The sequence below is a fragment of the Nelusetta ayraudi genome, unplaced genomic scaffold (assembly GCF_046127955.1).
Source record: "Nelusetta ayraudi isolate G7.1 ecotype Tasmania unplaced genomic scaffold, CSIRO-AGI_Nayr_v1 ptg000174l, whole genome shotgun sequence".
NCBI lineage: Eukaryota > Metazoa > Chordata > Actinopteri > Tetraodontiformes > Monacanthidae > Nelusetta > Nelusetta ayraudi.
This window is the reverse complement of record NW_027466223.1, coordinates 1,020,031-1,043,506: the sequence shown is the minus strand read 5'-3', so window position 1 is coordinate 1,043,506 and position 23,476 is coordinate 1,020,031. Positions and strand designations below refer to the sequence as shown.

Genomic DNA, 23,476 nt, shown 5'->3' with positions numbered 1-23,476 from the left:
ATATTTGATATGTTTTCTGGTGACGAGAAGCAAGCCTATGATTGGCAATGGCTATAATTTTGCGTTTACTTTAGTCCGGCAAAAAGTTCACTGGCTGATATTTCTCCTCCTTCATGACTCTGTTCTACCCGATTAAACATTTAACCTGCATCGAAACCATTATCATACCCTAAAATCTACGGTAGGGTAAGATGTTTTAAACGCTTTGCATTTACTAGGAAACAGCTGCAGCCACTGCTTTTCAGCAAATGGAGTGCCAACACCTGCAAGCAGTAACGGTGATGAAACATGACTAAAATAGCGCATTCTGGCGTAAGCATTTGACTTCATCTTCTGTCTTACTTTAGATACCCAACTAATGATTACCAGTACCTGTGCCTTTTGTGCCTCAAAAAAAGTTTGTGTTATTGCAGCTCCCGGCTGCCGTGTCAAATGTTGAACCTGAACCTGAAGAAGCGTCGAGCTGCTCCTTCCGCCTTTTTTTTTCTTTTTTTTTTTTTTTACCAGCGAAGCAATCTGACATTCCGCATAACCGACAGAAGGTGCATTCGCCCTTTCCAACCGTTCCAGATCCGTGGGCTCTTTCCCAGATATGGGCGTGAAAGCAGTTCCCATCGACTTTACAACAGTCCATCTGGCCCGCCGTGCTACTGGAAGAGGCCCTCGAGGTGACATAATTAATAACCGCACTGCCCTCAGGTTAGCATATGTGGCGCGCGCTATTATTCGATAGCCAAAACGTGCCAACTAGCAGCGTGGCGTCGCCCTCCGTGCCCACCGTCGTGTCAGATGATCGGTAGCCTATGCGGTGGGCAGCCCTCGGGCACGGCCACACTGTCCACATGCCGCCGATACCTTCTTGCAGTTTTGCCAGCTTGTAATTTATAGCGCGCCTCGGCCCGCGCATTGTGTCACTTGATCTGCTGGGGGATTGGGGTGGGATGGGGGGTTGGTGGCCGATCTATTTGTGCAGCTCTCGTATCCTCTCTGTGCCGTGAAGGGCATGTATACCCTGCTGCATAGAGGGAACAAATGCTAACCCGCACCTGCAGATTTACCCCAGCTGCAGTGTGGCTACAGCTTCAGGCATGCATTTTCACACCTTCTTTGAATGCCGGCCGTCACATTTTTTTTTTTTTCATCTTCATCGAAATATTGCATAACACCAAGAAAGCGCGATAACCACAGCAGAGCTGCGGCGCTATAGCCGCTTTAATTCATGTTTTCTAACGGCTATCGATCGCTCCGACCCCGCCTTCAGCACTCTTATTCTGCCGGTCTAAGAGGCCAGAGGAGAAATCAATGGTCAAGGATAACCCCTCGGGGAGAGGCGGTGGGGGAAGGGGGGGTGTGGGGGGGTGTGGATAAGTGGAGTCTGGCCAAGACTCGCAGGGTCTTCATCAACACTGGGGGCCGTGGAGGGGGATCAGCTGTGGAACCATCAGCGCGGGGGCAGCAGAGCAGAAGACACACAGCGGGAGAGAGAGAGAGAGAGAGAGAGAGAGAGCGAGAGAGAGAGAGCGTGATGAACGAAAATGACAACAGGAGTCATTTGGAGATGTTTCAGCAATTCAGCCCATAGGAATCTGAGATGAGGACAAATCTTACATCGGGAATCTGATTTATAAAAATAGAAGCAATAATATAGACTATTTAAATAATACCGTCTGAACAGACAGTATGGGTTTGATGTGATCCATTTCCGTGAAGCGGCAATGTATTGACTTTTATTTTTGGACAAGTACCAATTGTCAACATTAACTGAATAGAATAATTGACCATTAATGGTTGGTTTTTAACTTCTGGCAGCTAGAGGCCCGGTTAGCACGCCCGCGCTAACGCCGTGGCAACATCTTCCCTGGCGATGGAAGTATGTTTTTCCACACGCTGTCGTTGCGCTCTTATGTAACCCCTCACGCTACCGCGCCAGCCAGAGCGAGATGGCCAGATGGCCCCGGCTCCGGCTGACGGAGCCATCGGAGGCCATAATTGGGGCGTCGGCGACAGATGCAGCAGGTAAGATCGACGGCGATACGGCTAGCTCGGGGGAGGGGGGGGGGGCTGCAGTTAATCACATCGACGAGGGGTTCCTTCGTTTCCCGTAAACATCCTGCGCACATCCTGTCAACAGAGAAAAAAAAAATGGGGATGTTTCTAGATTGAAAATTCAGCTGTGAATATAACAGGAAGGTTGTTTTTCTGTGTTTGGACAGAAAATTGTGATTTGGGAAATATGAGCAAGTTTTTCCTCGGGAATATATAAAAACAATCTCGGTCCAGATGATCCTCGCAGGAACCTCTTTTCTGCCCCCCCCAGAGAAAAAACAAGTTGATGTTTTTCATGTTCCTACATTAATCATAGGCACAAGATGAAGCCTCACATAACTCTGAGCATTATTGTTTTTCCTCCCCGCTGCAATAAAAGACTTCTGACAAGAGTTTCTGATCTGTGACCAACGCACATAATTTTTTTTTTTTTTTTTAACTGTCAGAGTGGCGTAAACCACAGCGGCATTGTTAGCGGATGTGAATAATATCAGCTGTGTCATGGTCCTGGCAGGCGCCACTATACTGACAGTGGAAAGAGCTCCACCTACAGATACGACCGCATCATCTCCGGTGGAAAAAAAAAAAAAAGAAGAGAAAAATCACCCAGTGAGAAGCACTTTCCTATTTCAGAGCTACTCTGGGTACTTTAAAAATACATTGTATATACATATACTATTCTATCAACAATTCCATCCAGTTATTGTTGGATCAAGGTGATCGAATGGGGAAATATTGAAAGGAGTGAGAATTTGCCTGCATCTCAATCAAGTGCTGTAATTGTTGACTTTAAATATATGGAGGGGAAATGAGTCCTTGTAAACATGCTTCAATGTAAGTTGGACTGAGAACCGCTTCTGAGATTCTGAGTCCTTTGTTCTGAGATTTATATATATTTTATTACCCATATGCATCTTTCCGTGCAACTTATTGTTTTGGTTTGTGTCTTTGCCAAGTGGGCTCCAGGGTTTGCCGGCGCTTCCGAGATAGATGAGGCAGCTGTTCGGAATCCAGAGCCCCCCCCCCTCCCGCCCCCCTCCTTTTTTTTTCTCTCTCTCCCGTGAGCCGGTTTATAGGCCCAGGTAGCGCAGGAAAATAGCTCGTAGGCATGAAACGCAGTCATTTGTCACTGTTGATGCGGTTTCGCATGTCTTACTGAGGGGAATAAGCCCCATATCCCCAGGAAAATTTATTTTTATGTCTTCTTTTTTTTCGACTTGTAATGCGTATTTTTCACTCTCGTATTTGGGGCTGTTCTTCTCTTCCGTTCCTGTCTCTGCTGAAAGGCAAGAAAATACATTTACAGAAGGAAATGCAATCGATTCCTCCCCTTCCTCAAAGAAGCCGTTTAAAAAGCGCTGACTTTCATATCCACTTGGTGAAGGCAGCCGCCCCAACACCTCTGAAAGCCGGCCAAAAAGCGAAGCCAAAGCTTTAATATCTTTAACACAGACGTGCTCTAGAAAACTACAGGGGGCTACAGTTACAGTGCTGCTTTGCTGCTTAGGCTCGTAGAAAAATGATAAATAGCCGGAACCATTTGAGTTCTGGCACATTTTGCTGACACTTGTAAGACAATATGGCAACCTGTGGCATTCTGGCAGTGATTTAAGAAACTTCCAGGTGTTTCCAGTTGGGAAGAAGATACCTTTCCCCCAATCTATTATCCAAGGGAAAGCATTGCTGCTGACAGGGCTCCACACAGCAAGAAGAACTTTTGATTCTTCTTCCTGACTTCCTCCCTCACAGCAGGTATTGAACTCTTGTTTGGCATAATTACATCCAGACCCTGAGAGGTTCTGTCGGTCCAGGGACGCCTGTGCGTGTGCTTCCTAAAAAACATTTTCCACGAAACAGAAGACAGCTTCACTTTGCGTGATGATAAACGTAATTGCATTGCATAAACAAATGTTTATGGAACAGTAATATAATAATCCAGGGCCAGTCTACCTGTTACGAGTCTATGGAACAATGTTTTTGAAACAATACTTTTTTTGGCTGAAAAATGACATGGCCTGACTTTAATTTTAAAGTGCTTCAAACAATGTATGTATTCTATGCATGCATTATCTGCAGAGTCGACATGTGAGAGGTCTGTTTCTCATAAGGTCAATTTTATTTTTATCCCACTGTGGGGAGATTTCAGCAGTGACAAGACAGAACGGTTCGGCATGCAGCACTACGGATGCGCATTGCTGCCATCCTACAAAAAAAAAGCAGAACTCAGTATCACGTGATACTTTGGCGTTCTTCCGTGATCATTTTCACGTTACAGCGTTATTTTGTGTTAATGTTCACGTTATAACGTGAAACTATCGCGTTATTTCGTGATAGCTTGACGATATAACGTCATAGATTCACGAAATAGCGTGATAGTTTCGCATTTTGACGTGATACTTTTCAAGTTATAACGTCATACGGAGGGGACATTCAAAAACGCTTAAAGAGTTTAACGTTGCTTAATGACCGAAACCGTCTTAATAAAACAACAACAAAAAAAAAAACAACTGAAGTTGATAACCTCCATTACGCCCCCCATTTATTGTAGTTAAAATACAGGAATTCAGATGAAAGCGCAGGAACGGTCGAAATTCCTCGTTTGCCTCTGTGCGCATGCGCGTCACGCTCTCCCAGCTGTCGCAAGAAGTCAGCGGAGTGAGTCATCTCGCCTCTCTGCAACCATCTTTGTCACGATCAACAGCTGGGTGGAACTCCGGACACACACACACACACACTGAGAGAGAGAGAGAGCGAGAGCGAGCGAGACAGACAAAAAAAAGTTGACTCAATGACATTTTGTGTCGGGATGGCAGTGTGACTGAGCCAACTTGTTTGTTGTGTTTGCTGAAGCGCTTTCTCCCCCGCGGTGCCATGGACTTTAACGTGAAGCGGCTGGCCGCAGACGCCGGCACCTTCCTCAGCCGGGCGGTTCAAGTAAGTTTGACTTGTGTTCGATGGTGGATGTTGTGTCGGCGAGCTAAGCGCTAGTTTCGGTAGCGTTAGCCGCCTGGTGCTACACCACTGCCGTGTCTTGTTTATTGTGTTAGCTTCGGCTAGCTCGTTAGCCCGTCATCACCAGAGAGAGAGGGAGAGAGAGAGAGGGAGAGAGAGGGGTTTCATTTGTGGGCACATTTGTAGTAGAACAGTGGGGTATTTTACCACAAGCTTTAGACTTTGTAGCTGTCGAGAAAGAAACACGAGCCGTGACGTTAGGCCTCGGCAACACCTCACAGATAAAGCTGTCATTAGCTCATCAGATAACTCGCGATTTCACAAGCGAGCTCGCCCGGTTTGCTTGGCGATATATGTTTTTGTTTTTGTTTTGTTTTTTCTCCATTACGGAAGCATTTGTGATTCCGCACAAGTCATTTTCCGACCCACTCTTGTTTTTCTTTCGTTATTTCTTCCCCCCCTCCTCCCAAAGTTCACGGAAGAGAAATTCGGCCAGGCTGAAAAGACGGAGCTGGATGCCCATCTGGAGAACCTCCTGATCAGAGCCGAGGCCACCAAGCACTGGACGGAGAAGATCATGAAGCAGACAGAGGTGTTGCTGCAGCCCAACCCAAGTACGACAATGCTCTTGCTTTTTTTTTTTTTTTTTTTTTTTCCCCCTTTTCTATTTTTTTCTTCTTCTTCTTTTTTTGTCGCGGCTCACAAACGAAACGCTGACGTGATGAACCGCCCATTCTTTATAGCGCAGGTACCCCCTATTTAAAGGGTTACCCTGCCGCCCCACCCCTTTGCAAATGACCACGTTTACCTCGTGCAAATACAGCCCAAAGCACTGCTCAATGGAGATGGAAAAGATTCGTTTTGACGATGCGCAATCTGTTGATCTTTCTGTCTTCCTTTTATTGTGCAAAAAAATAAATAAGCGTAAAGGGAAAATAGATGAACGCGTCACTTGAAAGTAGGTCAGAGAGTCGGGGTCGGTGTGAGAGGTCACGGTAAATATAAATAAATAAATAAATGTTGTTTGACATTCGGGGGCTAACAGGGGGGCGCCTGTGAAGCTTGTGAACTCAGCTGTGCCTCCTCCTGAGGCTTCGCACCAGGATGCTGCTGCTGCTGCCCCTGGTCGACTCGAGCGGAGCGGAGCCGCTGGTCACCAAACCCACAGTCCCGCGGGACGCAGCACGTCGGCATTCCTGATCTGCGCAACTCCCCTCGCAACTCCAGCAACCGGAACGGCTGCCAAGCGTTAACACATGTCACGCAGCCCCCCCCCCCCCCCCCCCCCCCCCCCCGCCCCCAACCACCCTGACCCGACATGTGAGACGCATTAATAGCCAATTAGACGGGGACGCTGTTTCTTGTTGGCTGATGTCACTGCGAAAGCCTCTTCTTTTTTTTTTGTTTTTTGTTTTTTTGTTGTTGTTTTTCCGACAAAATTATACTGTTTGCCTCCTACTGTAGTCCCATGACCCACCTAATTGAGTTTTCTTATTTCAGATGTCCGGCTAGAGGAGTTTGTGTACGAGAAGCTGGAGAAAAAAGCCCCGTCGCGAATGAGCAACCACGAGCTGCTCGGACAGTCGCTGATTGACGCAGGAAGTGAACTCGGCCCTGGGACTGCGTACGGTGGGGAATGCATTGAAGTCACACCACGAGGCGGAGTTCTGGCCCGCTTTGAATGTGTCACATGGCAGTTTTATTCACTCAGGCCCCGGAAGCCTGCTTGTAGAATAGAATTAATACAGTTAAAAGCTTTTTTTATTTAAAAAAAAAAAAAATCTGTTTTAGAATTCCAGTTGAATGTGATTTTTAAGATTGCATCCCCCCCCCCCCTTCCAGGCAACGCTATGATAAAATGCGGCGAGGCGGAGAAGCAGATCGGCGGCGCCGGGCGGGAGTTGATCCAAGGCGCCGCCATCAACTTCCTGACGCCGTTCAAGAACTTTCTCGACGGCGACTTTAAAACCATCCTGGTGAGCTTTTCTTTCTCAGCCGCCCGGAGAATGTAGCCAGCAGCGGCAGCCGCTCGTGGCCGTTAAACTCCGGATGACAGTCGCCTTGATTGTTCATCGTGTTGCACGGATCATAAGATTAAGAAGGCCTTTGTTTAGCCCACATTGGGGAAATGTGCGTGGTTACAGCAGCAAGCGTATACAGTGCAAAGAGAAGAATTAAGAGAGTAAATAGAAATTAAAAAAAGAAAAAATATATATAAATAAATTATGTAATTAATTCACGATTGACCTTATCGATCGATTGACGATTGATTGATAAGCAGCAATTTTTCCTGAGAACCTAAATTTCACAATGAAAACCATGCAAGGAACACATTATTTAACCCTTAAATAATGTTGAGGGTCCAATGGGAGCCATTTTTACATTAAAAACAGTAAAAACACCCTAAATATTGAAAAGTTGACACCTCATGGGTCACATTTGAACTTTAAAAAAAAAAGTTGTTTAAAGTAACTTGTTCCAGGTATATTCTGACCATCACAGCATCTGCAAGTGAAGTGCTCTTTCCTGCCACGACGCTGTTGTTCAATTAAATGTTCAATTCATCGCGACTAATTCAATTTAATCGATTAAATTCTTAATCGGCAATTAATCGGTAGTCGACTACAAATAAGTAAGTTTTATTGCAATATCGAAATTCATTATAAGTTTGCCTCCTCGTGCTGCAGATTGAACGAAAGAGTGACGAACGTGTAGCACAGGGCTTTAAGAACACATTTTTATTGGCTTCATCCTCTGTCGTTACTGTTGAGTCGCTGCAGCCACGTTTGTTTGCTCTCAACTGAAAAAAAGCTCTGGGTTCGTACGCCAGCAGAAACTCCCTGACTTAATTAGGCCTGACCAAATTAAGCGTCAACACACTGACTCGAACCTGTCTTCGTTTTTTTTTTTTTGGCCTGCAGAAAGAACGGAAGCTGCTGCAGGTCAAGCGTTTGGACTTGGACGCTGCTAAAACCAGGCTAAAGAAGGCGAGGATGACCGACGCCAGAGCCGCTGTAAGTACAAACACACAGACACGCACGCAGTCGGCTACAATGACAGACTGTTCTCCACCGGAATGTGTCTTTCCTTGTTCAGAGGACCAGAGTGGCGTCAGTGTGTCCACCTGTCCGCTTCCCTGACATCACATTAGCTTGGAGCAGTTGGCCAGTTGGATTCTTGTGACTTTGCTCAGTCACATGAGGAGCTGTGGGGAAGTTTCCCCTTCTCTATTTTTGAACCGTCGTGTCGCAATACCGCGCACTTTCAATTTTATTTTCCCCTCGTAACTTAATTTTGGTAACGCCGGAAAAAACCCTGAAATTTTTTTGCCATTTCGGTAACTGTGTGTGAGTGTGGATTGTTGTTTGTCCGTCTGCGCAGCCCCTGCGACCCTGAGTGCGGAAGTGCCCCCCCCCCCAAAACTTCAGTTTAGTACCTGCAAGAACAAATGTTCTGTTGCACCTTCCGAGCACCTTCCCCTTTGGACTCTTTGGTTGCGGACCACAATTGCGGGGTTATTTTTTTATTAGCCACGTTTCCATCATTGCCCACTGGCGGCTCAGACTCAGGCGGTGAAAGATTCTCGTCAACTCCGGATCGCGTGGTCGAGCGTTTCCACGCAGCGGAGTCACTCCACCGTCAAGCAGACCTGTGTACTGTCAACACTGGGCTCTGTTAACGCCGAGCGCGGGGTGACGTCGACGAGTCAATCCGCGCGCACCAGCACGGCGGTGGGTGGTGGGGAGGGGGAGGAGGAAGGGTGTAGTTGGCCTGATGTAGTACGTACGGTGGTCGGTGGGGAAGTTTGCCTGATGTAGTACGTACGGTGGTTGGTGGGGGAGGAGGGAGGGTGTAGTTTGCCTGACGTATGGTGGGGGAGGGGGGTGTAGTTTGCCTGAGGTAGTACGTACGGTGGTTGGTGGGGGAGGGGGGCGTAGTTTGCCTGAGGTAGTACGTACGGTGGTTGCCGAAAACCTGAGGGAGGGGAAACGCTGGCAGTGGCTGCCCACGTTGGCAGCGGGTGGTTTCCCCGAAGCGTGAAGACACACACACACTAACACACGCGTGTGCAGCGTAAGGGTTTGTTGTGTCGACGGCGCGGCAACAGCTGCGGCTCTAACTACTGTGTCACTGTGTTTTTAAAAAAAAAAAAAATTAAAAAAATGCAAAGCAGCAGATGTGAGCGGAGGAAGTGACAAAGGTGAGTGGAATGTCGTGGCCATCTCTTGAATCAAAACTCTCCCCCTCTCTCTCTCTCACACACAGACGCGCACACACACACACACACACACACACACACACACCAAATCCCCCTGTTTGCTGTGTCAACAGCTGCCGTCTCCTTTGCCACGCCAGACCGCCGGCACCTCTCACAGCCCAGCAGTGTCGGTCCTTCCTCTCCCTACACACCTCTCTCTCTCTATCTATCTCTCTATCTCTATCTGTGCCGGGCTCTAGGACAGCGAGGGCCATTGTCCCCCCCTCCCCCCACCACCCTGTCTCTCTCGGCCACCGGATCCATATTTTCTTTGGACTCGGTGGCGGCCCCCATTGTTCCCAGCGGCTTTCGTTTTTTTCAAAACCCCTCTTGGCCCGGTGCGAGGAAAAGGAAACCCCCCCTCCCCCAGGAGACAAACATCTCGTTCAGCTGTGCGCTGCTCGTCGTGTTCCTCCCTCCTCGCTCCCTTCGTGTTCGTGGAGAAATGTCTTGTCGTGCCTCCTCCATGTTGTCTCGACGCCCTGTGCCTCTGACTCGCTGCCTCTTCACTGTGGTTTTCTATTCCATCGTCTCACATTTGCCCATTCGTCATTTTCACTCATCGACGCCGACTTTTTTTTATGGCGATGTCGGAAGGTTTTGCCTTAAACGCGAGGCAAAACTGGCCTCGTGCTAGGGATGGGCGATATGTTATTGTTTGCAATATGTAGTCCAAAAACAATTCCCCACGGTGCGAATGTGTCATCTCGCGATAATAACGATAAGCGCCTGATGATGACGTAATTACCTAGCACAACGCACTTGCTCGCCCAATAACAAAAAAAGGCGGGCCGATAGCGTCCACACGGTGCTCAAGAATCAATCGTGGATTGCGTGCAAAGTGAAAATGAACACAGCGAAAGCGATTCGCAAACACCCCGTTTTACTTTTTTATTAATGTTCTTTCGGGTCGGCGAACTGGGATATTGAGGCAGGAAACCTAAATGACAAAAATGTTAGCGAACCTTTGCTAGCACAACTCCCAAACAACGATAGCACTCTGTGGCGCTAATGTTGTTAGCGAGCCGCTGCTGCTGCTGCTTTAAACACGGCGTGCTTCGGCTGCTCTTGTTCTTCCGTCTTCAGGGGTTAAACTTGCGGCGCCACACCAGGTCTGGCATAGGTACTGCATAGTTTTCAGTCGTTTCCAGCGTATCCGTGTAAACAGGATTTTTTTTTTTTTTTTTTTAATCGTCACTTTTATAGTTATCGCAATAAATGCCAGAAATGATCGCGATCAGATTTTCAGTCCGTATCGCCCATCCCTACCACTTGCTATCAGACCTTTTCAACTTGGGTGTTTGTCCAATTTTTTTGTTTTCTGAAAATGAACGTGCGGCCTTTGCGTCTCCCCACTCAGGCGGAGCAGGAGTTGAGGATGACCCAGAGCGAGTTCGACCGGCAGGCGGAGATCACCCGCCTCCTGCTGGAGGGCATCAGCAGCACCCACGTACGTAGCCTCGCGGCCCAGGCCCGACCTGGACGCCAGCCGTTCGGTCATCAAAACTCCAGCATGGACCACTCACCGTCCTGTCCCCTCACACAGGCATCAGCAAGGTGTAAAATGTCTCTTGCATTCTCAGGCTCACCACCTACGCTGTCTGAATGACTTCGTTGAGTCCCAGACTACGTACTACGCACAGTGTTACCAGTACATGGTGGATCTTCAGAAGCAGCTGGGCAGGTGAGGCGAAGTTTGCAATGATCGATTCTGACTGGGGATGTTAACAATTAATCGATTAATTGCCGATTAAGAATTTAATCGATTAAATTAAATTAAATTAAATGACATTAAATTAGTCATGATTCATTGAAAGTTTTTTTACACAGGTTTTTTTTTTTTGTTAAATGGTGTGGTGTACACCTGTATACGAAGTTACTTTTAAACGACATACAAAAAAAAAAAGTTAAAACGTGACTCGTTAGAAGTCAACTTAAAGTCAGAGGATAAATGTTTAGGGTGTTTTTACCAACTCTGTGCACCTCCATTTTTCATTGAACTGAAGATCAACATGAATACTATGTCTGTATATTGAATGTCTGAAGCAATTATTATTACACTAATAACGAGGGTCACGGGAAAGTTTGTTTCGAAATTTTGTCAGTGAAATTGTGAAAGAGTAGGAACCTTTGCTAACACCCCCCCCTGCCCCCCCCTCACCAGTTTCCCCTCGTCGTTCACCAACAACAACCAGTCTCCGGTGTCGGCCGCGGCGAGCATCTCGGTGCCGACCATCCCCGTCACGGCCTCCCTGCCCAGCGTGTCGGGCGGCTCGGCGTCGGCCGGCGGCTTCAACGAGCTGCGGAGCACCAACGGCAGCCGCAAAGCCCGCGTGCTGTACGACTACGACGCGGCCGGCAGCAACGAGCTCTCTCTGCTGGCGGACGAGGTGGGTCGATGGGGGGGGGGGACAAAATGAGATTTGTGCACAAATGTGATGCAAGGGCCGTTGTCTTGCCGAAACATCCGGTTTTTATGCTGCTGAACGGAGCGGGTGGCCTGAAAGGTGCCTGCGCTAAAGGAAATTGCACGCGGGAGACTTCAGAGTGAGACTTCCTCAACGCCTCGTGTCAGAAATGCACGAGTCTAGATCAGGGGTGGTCAAACTTTCCACTGGCGGCGGCGCAACGGGTTCTAAAATTTGACAGAGGGAGCCGGAGCGGGAGCAGATGGACGGAGAAGGAAACCATATATCGTGGGTTATGGAGAAAACATGGGTTTTAATGTCTATTGAAAATGAACAATAAGGGCTACAGCAAAATCAGTGTCTTTTGAAGCCCTGTGGTATTTCGCTCTCTATAGAAATGACTCTGAAAAAAATGGGTGAAATAAATCTATTTTATGACTTATTTATTGTTAATATGATTTCTTAAAGTTCGGCGGGCCGGATTAAAAACGCTTAATGGGCCGCTTACGGCCCCCGGGCCGTAGTTTGCCCATGTGCTTGCTAAGAAATCTTGTTTTTTCTTGTTTTCTGAAAACGTTCAACGTTCACTTAGGCGACGATACTTTTAGGCTAACCATATGAAACAACTAGAACAAAATGATACCAAAGGTCTGCTTGTTGCAACCTGCAAGTCCAAACTCCATCTTGCACTGTGCTGCTTTACTGTCGGGTCCTTGAGTCTGTGATGTTAGTTCTGTTTGTTTATCCGTTTGTCTTTTCCCCCCTCCATTTAAATGAATATTTTTAATTATCTTAAGGACGATGGGATGGAAACGTTCCGCCATTGGTCACATGGTCCCAAAGCCCCCCAAATAAACTGCATAAATAGCAGCCGCCATGTAATGCAGATGTGCAGCCTTGATGGCTCTGATCCGCTGCCGTTCACAGCCATGACGGTCACAGAGATGAAGGAATTTTTTTTGAACGCAGAAGGCGTCGTCCAATTCGCTCTGCATGGATCGTGTTCCCTGAAACGTGATTTTCTTCAGTGTGAGAAGATAGATTTTTTTTCGTCATGAGAAACGTCCCTTTTTCGATAGTGACGGGAGCGTCGTATATTTTGAAATGCACAGTGTGACATGAATCTGTCTCTCGCCAGGTGATCACAGTGAGCAGCAGCCCCGGCATGGATTCAGACTGGCTGATGGGCGAGCGAGGCAACCAGAAGGGCAAAGTGCCAATCACTTACCTGGAGCTGCTTAACTGAGTCCTTCCTTCCTGCCTTCCTTCCCTCCTGCCTTCGCCCACTGCGACGCGTGCGAGCTCATATTTATAGGCCATTTTCAGGAATAGCATTTCCTCGCCGTCATAATATCTCACACCCCCCCCCCCACCACCACCACCACCACCACCACCACCCGCAGGAAAGCACGTGCCACATCATCTCTCGAAAACTTCCAATGAGTTTTTTTGTTGTTTACATTGTGTCTCGGATGGTGACAAAAAGCTTTTAAATTTAATTTTTTTTCTTCTTCTTTTCGGTTTTATTCTTCTCCAAAAGTGACTTCACTTCACTTTGGAGTGTGCATCAATACCAACCGCGTCAAAAGTCTTACTTCATAAAGAATTCTGCATGTGGTCCAACGGCTGTGTGGCGACCATTGGTGTGAATAGCGTGTCGTTTGTTTTGTTTTCAGCACTTTTGTGTACATCTGTGTGCCAGCGAATAACCGTACCAGTGGATTTGCCCAGTGACTGGGCAAGAACGACTTGCCCAAAAAAAGCCGCCTGCCAGGCATCAGCAAGTGCCTTTTACTACGACGTAACCCTTTTGTACCTTCCTCCCCGCAGTATTCTCGCACTGTGTCCTGTTTCTCCACTGATTACCGGACCCAAGTATTTGTAAGTTATTGGCTGAAACTTGTCGGAAAAAAAAAAAGAATTTGTCTCTTGGAGGTTTGATTTTGTTGCCGACTCGTATTTTTCATTTTATTTTATTTTATTCTATTTTTTTAATCTCATTGCATTCGCCGTGTTGCATTTCAAATTTACATCCAGCCGCCTTGACATGTTTGGGGAAATGTAAGTATATTACTTTGCTTTTTGTTCCGTGTGCATAAGATGAAATGGCAGACAATTGTAAGATAAAAATCCAGTATGATGCATAAATTAAAAAAGAAAATTAAAATGTGTCGTGTCAGATCTGTTCTCCTTATTTGCGTCTGTTATTTGTTTTTACATCAGGAGCCACTTGTGCTCAGGGTGCTACGGTTGTTACCCAGCTACTGGTATAAGAAAGATGAGTAAAAGGGACTCAGTGAATACATAACATAACGTAACACCATCTGCACCGCTTTATTTATCCTTTCGTGCCTTTAAACCGGTGCGATTCCCGAATGGTGCCACTAGGTGGGACTGCAGGCAGCGTGATCTCTTATCGTCTTGTGAAACAAGTCGGTTTGTTGGCACATAAACTGTAGGACGGATTTGAGTCATGTGAGATGAAGACAGCAGAAGACTTCGCAGGTGGTTGCGGTTCAATGAATCCCGCGTTTTTAATGCAACCGCCACTCTTCACAAATTCACTCTTGACTGGAGACTTTGGTGTAGTTTTTTGGGGGGGCAATATAAATATGTACGTGTGTGTGTTTATCATACATGTATGCGTGTATATAGATGTGCATGTGTGTGTTTATGTATATACACTTAAAAAAAAAAAAAAAAGAAAAGAAAAGAAATTATGAGTATTCACATTTGCTGAAATGAGGAATTTAATCGCAATTTCGTAAACCAGTGTTGATGGTCCCCCGTGTGAAACACCACACTCCGCTGAAGAGCGTCACTCTGAAGTCCCTCCTTGACACACATTCGTCCTGAAGAAGGAACGGCAAAAACCGAGCTCATTCCCGCTATGTCGCTGTAATTTGGTCTCTCTCCAGACCCATTTTCCCGTTGGGATTTTCACGACTCCCGGAGCTGCAGTGCCAGCAGCTGTGCGCAGAAGAAATCCCCACGAAATAACTCTGACCCAGTTTGAGTTTGTACGCCTTTGTGAAGATGTTTGTAGGAAAACACAGATTGGCCTCGCGTGCACACGAACCTCAGTTGGTCTTATCCGAATTTTTATTTATTTATTTTATTTATTTTTTATTCAGCCAGTTGCCCCTTTTGGCTAACAGCCACACAGTGGGCCTCAGTGAGTTGCTTCCTGACTTAACATAGACCCTTAGCTTCTGTGTATGAAGGAGCGGGAAGGGTTAACAGGAAGTGAAGTTTTGTAAACTGGCTCTCAACTTCCTGAAGGTCAGCAACATACATATATATATATATATATATATATATATATATATATATATATATATATATATATATATATATAAATATATATATATATATATATATATATATATATATATATATATATATATATATATATATATATATATATATGTCAAAAGTCGTGGCACACCCTATGAATTTAATGTCTTTTCTGACTAATGACATTGCAGGTGCTAAATTGAAAGGAATCGAAATTGCGCATGAACACACAAGGAATTATGTAGGAAACAATAAAAGTGTAAAATAACTCAAACAAGTTTTACATTTACAGTCTTCAAAATAGCCACCTTTCAAGTATATTTAGAGTTATTTGACGTGTTTTTCTTTGCTGTATAATTACACATGTCTTGCTCATATATTTAATGTTTTCAGTATCTATCTGCAGTGTAGAAAGTCGTAAAGATGAAAAAAAACAACTTTTGACTGGTAGTATATATATATATATATATATATATATATATATATATATATATATACATATAAATATATATATAAGAATCAGTCTGTGAAGGGACCTTTTGGAACACTGTAGTGTGTTTGGACCATGATTCATCATTGATGAGGATGATAGTTGCCACCACTGCCATGTCATCATGTATGTATGTAATAAATTCCACAAAGTGTATGAGCTAATACTTTGTGTTTTGGTGTGAAACCGGCCTTCACGCATATACAACTGGGAGTTAAACCCCCTGGCAGCACCCCCATCCTCTTCAGCGCTCTATTTAGAGCTTTCACATCCTTTTAAAAAAAAAAGTAACGAAAGTGCTAAAGCACAGGCAAAGTGTTGAACAGATTAACAAATCAGATAAGCGAGAGAGAGAGAGAGAGAGAGAGAAAAACATGCCAAGGGGGGAGAGAACGCTTCCTCTTTCATCGGTCCTCATTTCTGTCATCCCTAGCAAGCCTTATTGCACCAACTTGAATTTTCATCTCTACAAAAAGCCAATTCTGAAACAATATAAACATATCAAGATGTATGGTGTGAATATGATCTCGAGTTGACTTGGTCACCAGATATTTTCCGCAAAAGTAAAGATGGATCTTCCCAATCATCTCAGGGGGTTTTCTGCTGAGCGTGCAAATTAATATCCTCTTGTTCAACAGTGTGTGATCGGAGTGTTCCGCAAAACTATGTTATTTCGGTGGAAAGCCTTTCCCAATCATTTTCCTATACGTGATCGAGCAAGCGGCAGCATTTTGCGCCTGCTTGTCCATGTGAGGCACGGATGTCTCAGTACAAGTGGAGATGTGTTGCTCTCAACTGGTTTTAAAACGCTGGCTCCAATCTGCAATTTAAAATAGGGCACAGCTGTGCACAGCCCCAGTTATAATTATTGTAATTATTATCATTAATTAGATTTTTTTTTTTTTTTACCTCTGCAGCTTCCGAACATAGCCGAACTAGTTCATTTTAGCAATTCCTTTTGCTGCTATGAACTAAAGCCCCCAGTTTGGTGGCGTAAAAAAAACAAACAAACCGATGCCAGTCACTGGGTTGTAAGTGATAATGCAGAATTTGGCACAAAGAGGCTTGACTCTGCTTTCTCTTTTTTTTATGTTCCAACCACCATGACCCTGAGTGCTACCACAGTGGTATTCTGGTTTCTTTCTGGTTAGGCCTCCATCGCGCTGCTCAGCGACGCACACATCCATGGCGCGTTCAAACGCGACGCACCTCGACTCTCCAGACCGCGTCTTAAACCGATCGGATGCCGGCTCTTATTTAAAAGTATAAAGCTTCTGATGATGTGGCCGATACGGGTGACCTTGGCTCGCGCGTGGCAGGGACGGTTACCGTTTGTGTTACCGTGCGCTACCACGGGCCCCAGCCGACTCTCTCGGGACGCTCGCGTCGAGGTTGTGTGCGTCTCATTGATAGGAAGGAAACCTCAAACCCCCTCTTTGAGATACAGAACTGGGCAGTTGCTGCACATCTCAGCAAAACAGGAAATTTCACGTTTCCTCTGCTGCTTATAGCAACAGCTTGTATCAACCTGCTTCTGCAATAGACGCGCTCACACACACACACACACACACACACACACACACACAAATAAGATCGACACGTTTACATCAGGGATAGCAGCTGGCTCGTTTTGGCAAACGCGGCCGTGTGAGAGAGCAAATGATCAGTATTACAGATTCAGGTCAGTGCCCCCAAAAAACAACAATAAATATGACAATTGTGAAAAACAAAGATGCAACGTTTTAAATTGTTTTTTTTATTTCCAGCAACTTTTATTTTATGTTTTGACAGCGCACCGAAATGTGTCGCACAAACACATGCAGGGTTCAGTAAGATGTGGGCTTGAAACACTTCTTTTTTATGGATTTTTGTACAGATTCGGGTTTGAAGGTGAGGAAAGTAATAATCAGAATGCCCAGGAAGAAAAGACAGATAGGCACAATGAGCAGAATGTACCAAAGCACCGACTCCCCGTCCTTGCTCAAGCACGAAGACAAGTTAAAGCGCTCCAGGCGGTGCATGGCTTGGAACAGGTCCTTGCATTCGATGTCTGAGCGTCCGACCACGTTGATCGTCTCAAATGTTCTGAACCAGTCCGTCTGGCAGCAGTTGAAAGGGTTTCCATTGAGGAAAATCGTGTGCAGTTTCAGGGCTAACGTGCTAGCGTGCCCCGTCGGAATGGTGGACAGCCTGTTGTCCCTAACGTCCAGCACTTTCAGGCCGAGGTTCAGAAGCGAAGCCGGAAGGCTGGCGATGCTGTTCCCTGAAATGTTCAAGTACTCCAGGGTGCGGAAATGGGAAAAGTCAAAATCTTGGAGCAGAGCGTTCCCTAAACCTAAATGTTGCAACGTCGGGCTGAGACTCCGTATTGAATCTTGTGAAACGACTCTGGGATTGTCAGAAAGCTCGAGATGCGTTAAAAGCAAACCGGCGAATGCGGACAATGGGATTCGTTGAAGGTTGCATCCGTTCAGGTACAGCTGCCTCAGCGAGGCAACGCGCTTCCAATCCACGCACGTGGACATAGTGTTTGCACTTGTTTCAACTGCTCCCGACGGACAAATGTCAATACTGTTGTAGCTGAGGTCCGCCGACCTCAGGGCCTGCAATGAAGAAAAGAGTCCGGAGGGGACGCTCTCCAGAGCGTTGTGGCTGAGGTTGAGGTACGTCAAATTACCAAGAGCGCTCACCGTGCCTTCGTCTGCCAGCATCTGGCTGAGCTGGTTGTCGCTAACGTCCAGCTCATACAGCCGGCTTGAAATCTCCCCCGATGTTAGATTTAAGGTTTTCAAGCAGTTCTTGCACATTTTAAACCTGTACAGGGAGGGCATTTTCTGGACGAAGCCTTCGGGGAAGTACTCCACCTGGTTCGCTCCCAGATCTAAAATCTCTACGGAGGAGACGTCGCCGTGCACGCTCTCGTCCCATAGTTGGATTGTGACGTTGCCGGTGTAATTCTTGACGTTGAAGAACTCGACGTTTGCGCTGGAATTCTCGACCGTGGCGTTGGCCGCCAAATGTTCGTAGAAACGGACGCTGTTGTGCGACAGGTAAAGATTGCGCAGGCGGCTGTGGGTGGGCAGGAAAGGGAAGAAGAGGAGTTTGTTGTGCGACAGATCGAGCGTCTCCAGGTGGAAAGTGTCGTTGAGCTCCTGTCTGGAGATGAACCACTCGATGAAGTTGTGGCTGGCGTTGAGGGTGAGCAGCTGGGTCATGTGGAAGTCGTACAGGCAAGGGAGATAGTTGAAGGCCAGGTTGAGCCGCTGGAGCTTGTGGGTGCCGTCGAAGGCACCTTCGATCTCGAAGATCATGTTCCTCTGCAGGTCAAGCTCTTTGAGCTGCTCCAGACCCGCGAACGAGGCCTCGTCCAGTCTTTTCACAAGGTTCCCGGACAGATTAAGGTACTCCAGGGACGTCAGGTTCTGGAGGAGGGTGGCAGCCATTTCTTCGTCGAGCCCGTTCTCCGAGAGATCCAGAACCCTGAGTTTGAACAGAGTCCTTAATGCGCGACTCGTTTCCTGGTGGTCAATATAAAGTCTGTTATTTGCCAAATTCAGGCTCACTAAAAGTTTCGAGTCTTGAAAAGTGTTTGATTGGATTCTCTGTAAATGATTACAAGCCAAGCTCAGGGCGCTCAGCGAGGGGTAACTGAGGGAGTTGTCCTGTAGTGCCCGAATGAGGTTGTAGTTGAGCTGAAGCTCCTCGATGCTTCCCGGCAGACCGGCAGGCACAGCGGTGAGATTGCAGTTGTTGCAGGCCGCCATTTGTTGCCTCTGCCAGGAGAAGGAAACAGGATTTAAAGCGTGCATCGTGCATTCCTTGTGCGTATGTCACACAACCCCCGCGCACCACTTCCCATTTTGTTCCCCCTGATGTGGCAAAGTGGAAAGAATATGTTGTTGTTTTTTACACAGGATGTTCTCCCGACCATCTGTAACCTTGGGTTGCGCAACATATAAAATTCTGAAATCTGACATGGTGAAATAGCGAAAATAGAAGTTGAATACATGAGAACGGTCATGGTAATGTCACGCAGTTATGTACAATATTTGTATTCGACAAATATATTCATACTATATATGAATATAACATCTATAATTATATATATATATTAGTTAGATATAGTAAAATTCAACATTTCAATATTCAATAATATATTGAAAATAATATATCTATTTTCAAATTAAGTACCATAAAGTTATTTTTAGTTTTATGGCAAGATGTCTTGCTTTTGTTCACCATCAGTCATGCTGACATCTCACCGGGTATGACTATGATCAAGTGGCGCATCGTACATCAGGGGGATTATTTTACTTTATTTTATCCGATTCCTGTATCATCCCCAGATGGAAGAGTTACGCCCTGGAATTGAGCCGACTACCCTGAGTTATCAGTTGATAGCTGTAACCATAACCAATGGCGACATTATTTTTCACATTATCACGTGAAGATGTGTACGCCGTGCGCTCTCACATCAGCGCACGCTACCTCATCTTACTCAATGGTCTTTCTAGTATTTGTCTATAGACCGATAGAAGGAGAAAACAAACAAACAATGTCTCACCAGCTGGCATCTCCTCTGCTGCGGATAACTGGAGGCCGGAGTCAGTATCGGTGTCAACATGGATAAAATGCACAGCAGGGACGGAGCGAGCTTGTGGACTGGCATTTTAACATCCTCACTGTCGACAAGGCCAGAGACAGAAAGACGGGTTAGCACGTGTCGCAGGAAAAAAGACACCCTACCATAGCAGCGTTTAGCTTTCGATCGGCTAAACAACACAATCTAATGTATTTTCAACTCTGGCATCCTCCTACATGCTCACCATCGTTTAAATGTCGGGGGCGTCTTATGTTTTTCGCAAACTTTCAACCCACTGTTTCATCTGCTGTTGTTGTCCACACCTTGTTTACGCACAGTGGCCCGCACTGATGCGCACATGACAACGGAGCGTCCCTGGTCACATGCTTTTAAAAATAGAGAAACGTGAAAAATTCTTATGAATCTCCAACGTTATGTGACAAAAAAAAAACGCAGCGGCTTCTCGGTCTCGGTTGGAGTTCTTGATCCACGAGAACAATACAGAGTTGTTTGATCGGAACGTCTAACTTTACTGAAGCTGCGCGTCTTAGAAAAAGTTAAAAATAAAAAATTTTGAAAAATTTTGAAAAAAAAAACAAAACTGTTTTTGTGAGTAAACAAAAACTGTCCTACCTATTTGATAAAGTTACACCATGTCATATCACTACTACTGCCGGTAGTGTGTGTGTGTGTGTGTGTGTGTGTGTGTGTGTGCGTGAGAAGCATGATCTAAATTCTGTAACACAAAGGTCTCGGGGCACAAGGGCGTAATCAACACACTGTGGGAAACAAGAAAAAAAAAAAGTTGGCCGCAGAAGAAAGAACGAGCGAACGAAAGAAGAGAAGAAGAAGAAAAAAAAAAAACCAACGTGTCGCTGAGAAGATGCTTTCTATTTCACGCCTGTTTCAAACGGATGGTGCCAGTAGAGGAGACACTACAGACTTATATACATATATATATATATATGCAGGATTGCACATATGACGCATTGCACATTTATATATGCTAAGAAACGCGCAGTTGTCATAGCTGTCGTTCTCACAGATTTGGCGACACGTGAACTAGATTGCATGCGAGAAATGAGCCGGGGGGGGGGGGGGGCAACTGGAATCTTATCCAGCGCTGGAGATGCCGTGCACCACAGACAGACAGACAAACAGACAGACAGATGCAGGACGCGTTTAAACCCGACTCCGCTGCGTGGGGCGAGCCGCACGCTGCACGCGCCGCCGTAAGATCGCAGGCTCGCGCGCTTGACTTACGCTGGTGGTCAGGTGCGGATTTCCCGAGCCACCGACGGTTGATCCCCTCACCATATCGCTGGTTTGGCTCCCCCTCCGCCGACGCAAAGCGCGCTCTGGCGTGTCAAGTTCGGCCGCCGTCGCCTGCCGATGCGCGGACGACTCTTTCCCCTCCTCCTTCTTCTTCTTCTTCTTCTTCTGTCTCTCTTTCTTCTTTAAAACTCTTCACGGAAGAAGGCAGGCAACGGAAACCGAGTCACACGGACGAGCTGCAATCACGAAAAAAAAAAAGAAGAAAAAAAAAAAGAAGAAGAGCGGTCTTGGTGGGGAAGGAAGGGGACGGCGGGGGGGGGGTCGATGTTGCGGGGGGGAGGGTGGGCGCGCGCGTGAAGTTCGTCTCCCTCCAGGCTCTGTTCGCCACTGGAGCAGCGTGTGCAGCGCCAGGCGCCAGTGTTGTTGGTGTTGGTGGTGGTGGTGGTGGTGGTGATGATGGTGATGGGGGGGGGGGGGGGGGGGGCGCGCTCGCAAGATGTTCGCATATGCGCACGCCGCCCGCAGAAACCCAGAGAACACACCCGTCACACCCTTCACACCCTCCGCTCTGCCTGATCAGCCAACATTCGAGAGAGGAAACCGCTCGACACACACACACACACACACACACACACACACAAGCGCGCACACGCCCTTCCTGCCTGATCTCCGGCCTGTGACACTCTGACAGCTGTGACAAACCATGCACCAACACCAAAAGCGCGCACGCAACAAAAAAAAAAAAGAGAGAGAAAAAAAAAAAAAGCATCTGAACGCAAAGGCCGGTGGCGCTCGGTTGACCAAACAGCACCGTGAACACATCCGGGGGGGAGGGGGGGTTGTGGTCAGCGGCGCGCAAACCGTAGCACGCCGACGCCTCAGGCCCCCCCCCCCTACCCCCAGTCACAGACTTTTAACCAAACGCTGCTTCGCACTCGGCCCCCTCTCAGTTTCCTAAACCACCAAGAGCGGCTCGTCTCTTTCATCCCTTGCTGAACTTGTCAGTAAGCCGTCGACTCGCGTCCCCTTAATGGTCAGCCATGGTTGCAAGAATGGGGAATTGGGAATCAGGAAGTGATGATACTGTCCTTTAAGAGTTAACTTGTTAAAAGGTTCCTTCCTGTTTTTATCCCCCCCCTCCCTCCCCCTCCCCCTCTCCCCTCCTTTGCTGACATCTACGCGTTAGGCTCTCACTACTGGATGTTTTGGTACGTTGGGTTTGGCCGGCAGAGGCTTTCTTCATCAGTGGGTTGTGTGACATGGACGCACAACAGCCCACTCACGACGCAAGTGTGCGCGGATGCACAGTGAGCAATTTTTTTTTTTTTTTTTTTTTTTTTTTTCACCTCTTGCGAGCTGCCTCAACGCAATCCTGCACCTTTTTGCGTCCTGGTCACATTAGCATTAGCAGCATCAATCCTTGCCTCATTCCTGACAGCCCCGATGCAACATTAGCACAGTACGGGTCGAGTATGTACATGACTAAAAATATATTTCCGCACCAAAGACAAAGTATTCCCCGCAGCCTTCCTCGTTAGGAAAAGGCCGTTTTTTTACAAATCAAGCTCCAAAGCGCGCTGGTACAGCATGGCGGCACGACAGAGACTCGCAAGTCTCGATCACGTGGTTCAGTACTGTGTTCAGTTTGCACCCTGAGTTCTTGTTTCATCATCAGCGATCTTGAGACATCTTATCCAAACAGCCCACATTGTTGACTGATCCGTCGTCACTGTTAAAAAGTATATAATTCTGGAACGTTATGGACGTTCATGGTCCCACATTGTACCTGCTCATGCACAGTGCTGCCGGGATTAGTCCGTAAAAGTAGTCCCACTCCTGACTACTGATTACTCCTTTAAAAGTAATTCAATTACTTCTTTCACTACTTTGTTTCATAGGTAATCAATTACGAATGACTTTCGTTTGAACTCAAAATAATGTTTGCGTTTCCAGGTATCAAACGCAATCGCTGTTTTGTCGTTCGCCTCCGCCGCCGCCGCCGCCGCCGTCATGCTTGTTTCGGTGCGTGGTCGTCGTCGCACATCGATGACGTCGCATGCACGGCTGCGCCGTCAATCTGCCACATCGTCGTTTTCGGTTGTTTTTCTACATTTCAGACTTTTTGTGGATAACAAGACATTTTCAGCTTGCAAAGCAAAATATTTCAG

At 46.7% G+C, this 23,476-nt stretch overlaps 2 protein-coding genes across 3 annotated transcripts; one reads left to right on the top strand and one right to left on the bottom strand.

The window, feature by feature from the left end:
• Nucleotides 1-3,654: 3,654 nt before the first annotated feature.
• Nucleotides 3,655-13,833, top strand: sh3glb1a (SH3-domain GRB2-like endophilin B1a). 2 transcript variants are annotated; one of them, XM_076014844.1, is made up of 9 exons: nucleotides 3,655-3,798; nucleotides 5,471-5,612; nucleotides 6,499-6,627; nucleotides 6,841-6,974; nucleotides 7,920-8,012; nucleotides 10,617-10,706; nucleotides 10,840-10,940; nucleotides 11,421-11,646; nucleotides 12,803-13,833. In XM_076014844.1, exons 2-9 carry the CDS (start codon nucleotides 5,576-5,578, stop codon nucleotides 12,908-12,910), a joined length of 918 nt encoding a protein of 305 aa, XP_075870959.1. In that variant the 5' UTR covers nucleotides 3,655-3,798; nucleotides 5,471-5,575; the 3' UTR covers nucleotides 12,911-13,833. The 2 variants fall into 2 exon arrangements, with proteins under 2 accessions (XP_075870959.1, XP_075870957.1); XM_076014842.1 differs by lacking the exon at nucleotides 3,655-3,798 and adding an exon at nucleotides 4,704-4,980.
• A 3,352-nt stretch (nucleotides 13,834-17,185) lies between these two features.
• Nucleotides 17,186-21,462, bottom strand: nrros (negative regulator of reactive oxygen species). Its single transcript, XM_076014845.1, has 3 exons — nucleotides 21,297-21,462; nucleotides 20,016-20,133; nucleotides 17,186-19,224 (listed from the first exon to the last, which is right to left on the bottom strand). The coding sequence occupies exons 2-3, from the start codon at nucleotides 20,118-20,120 to the stop codon at nucleotides 17,278-17,280; spliced, it is 2,052 nt and encodes a 683-aa protein (XP_075870960.1). The 5' UTR covers nucleotides 20,121-20,133; nucleotides 21,297-21,462; the 3' UTR covers nucleotides 17,186-17,277.
• Between the last annotated feature and the right edge of the window lie 2,014 nt (nucleotides 21,463-23,476).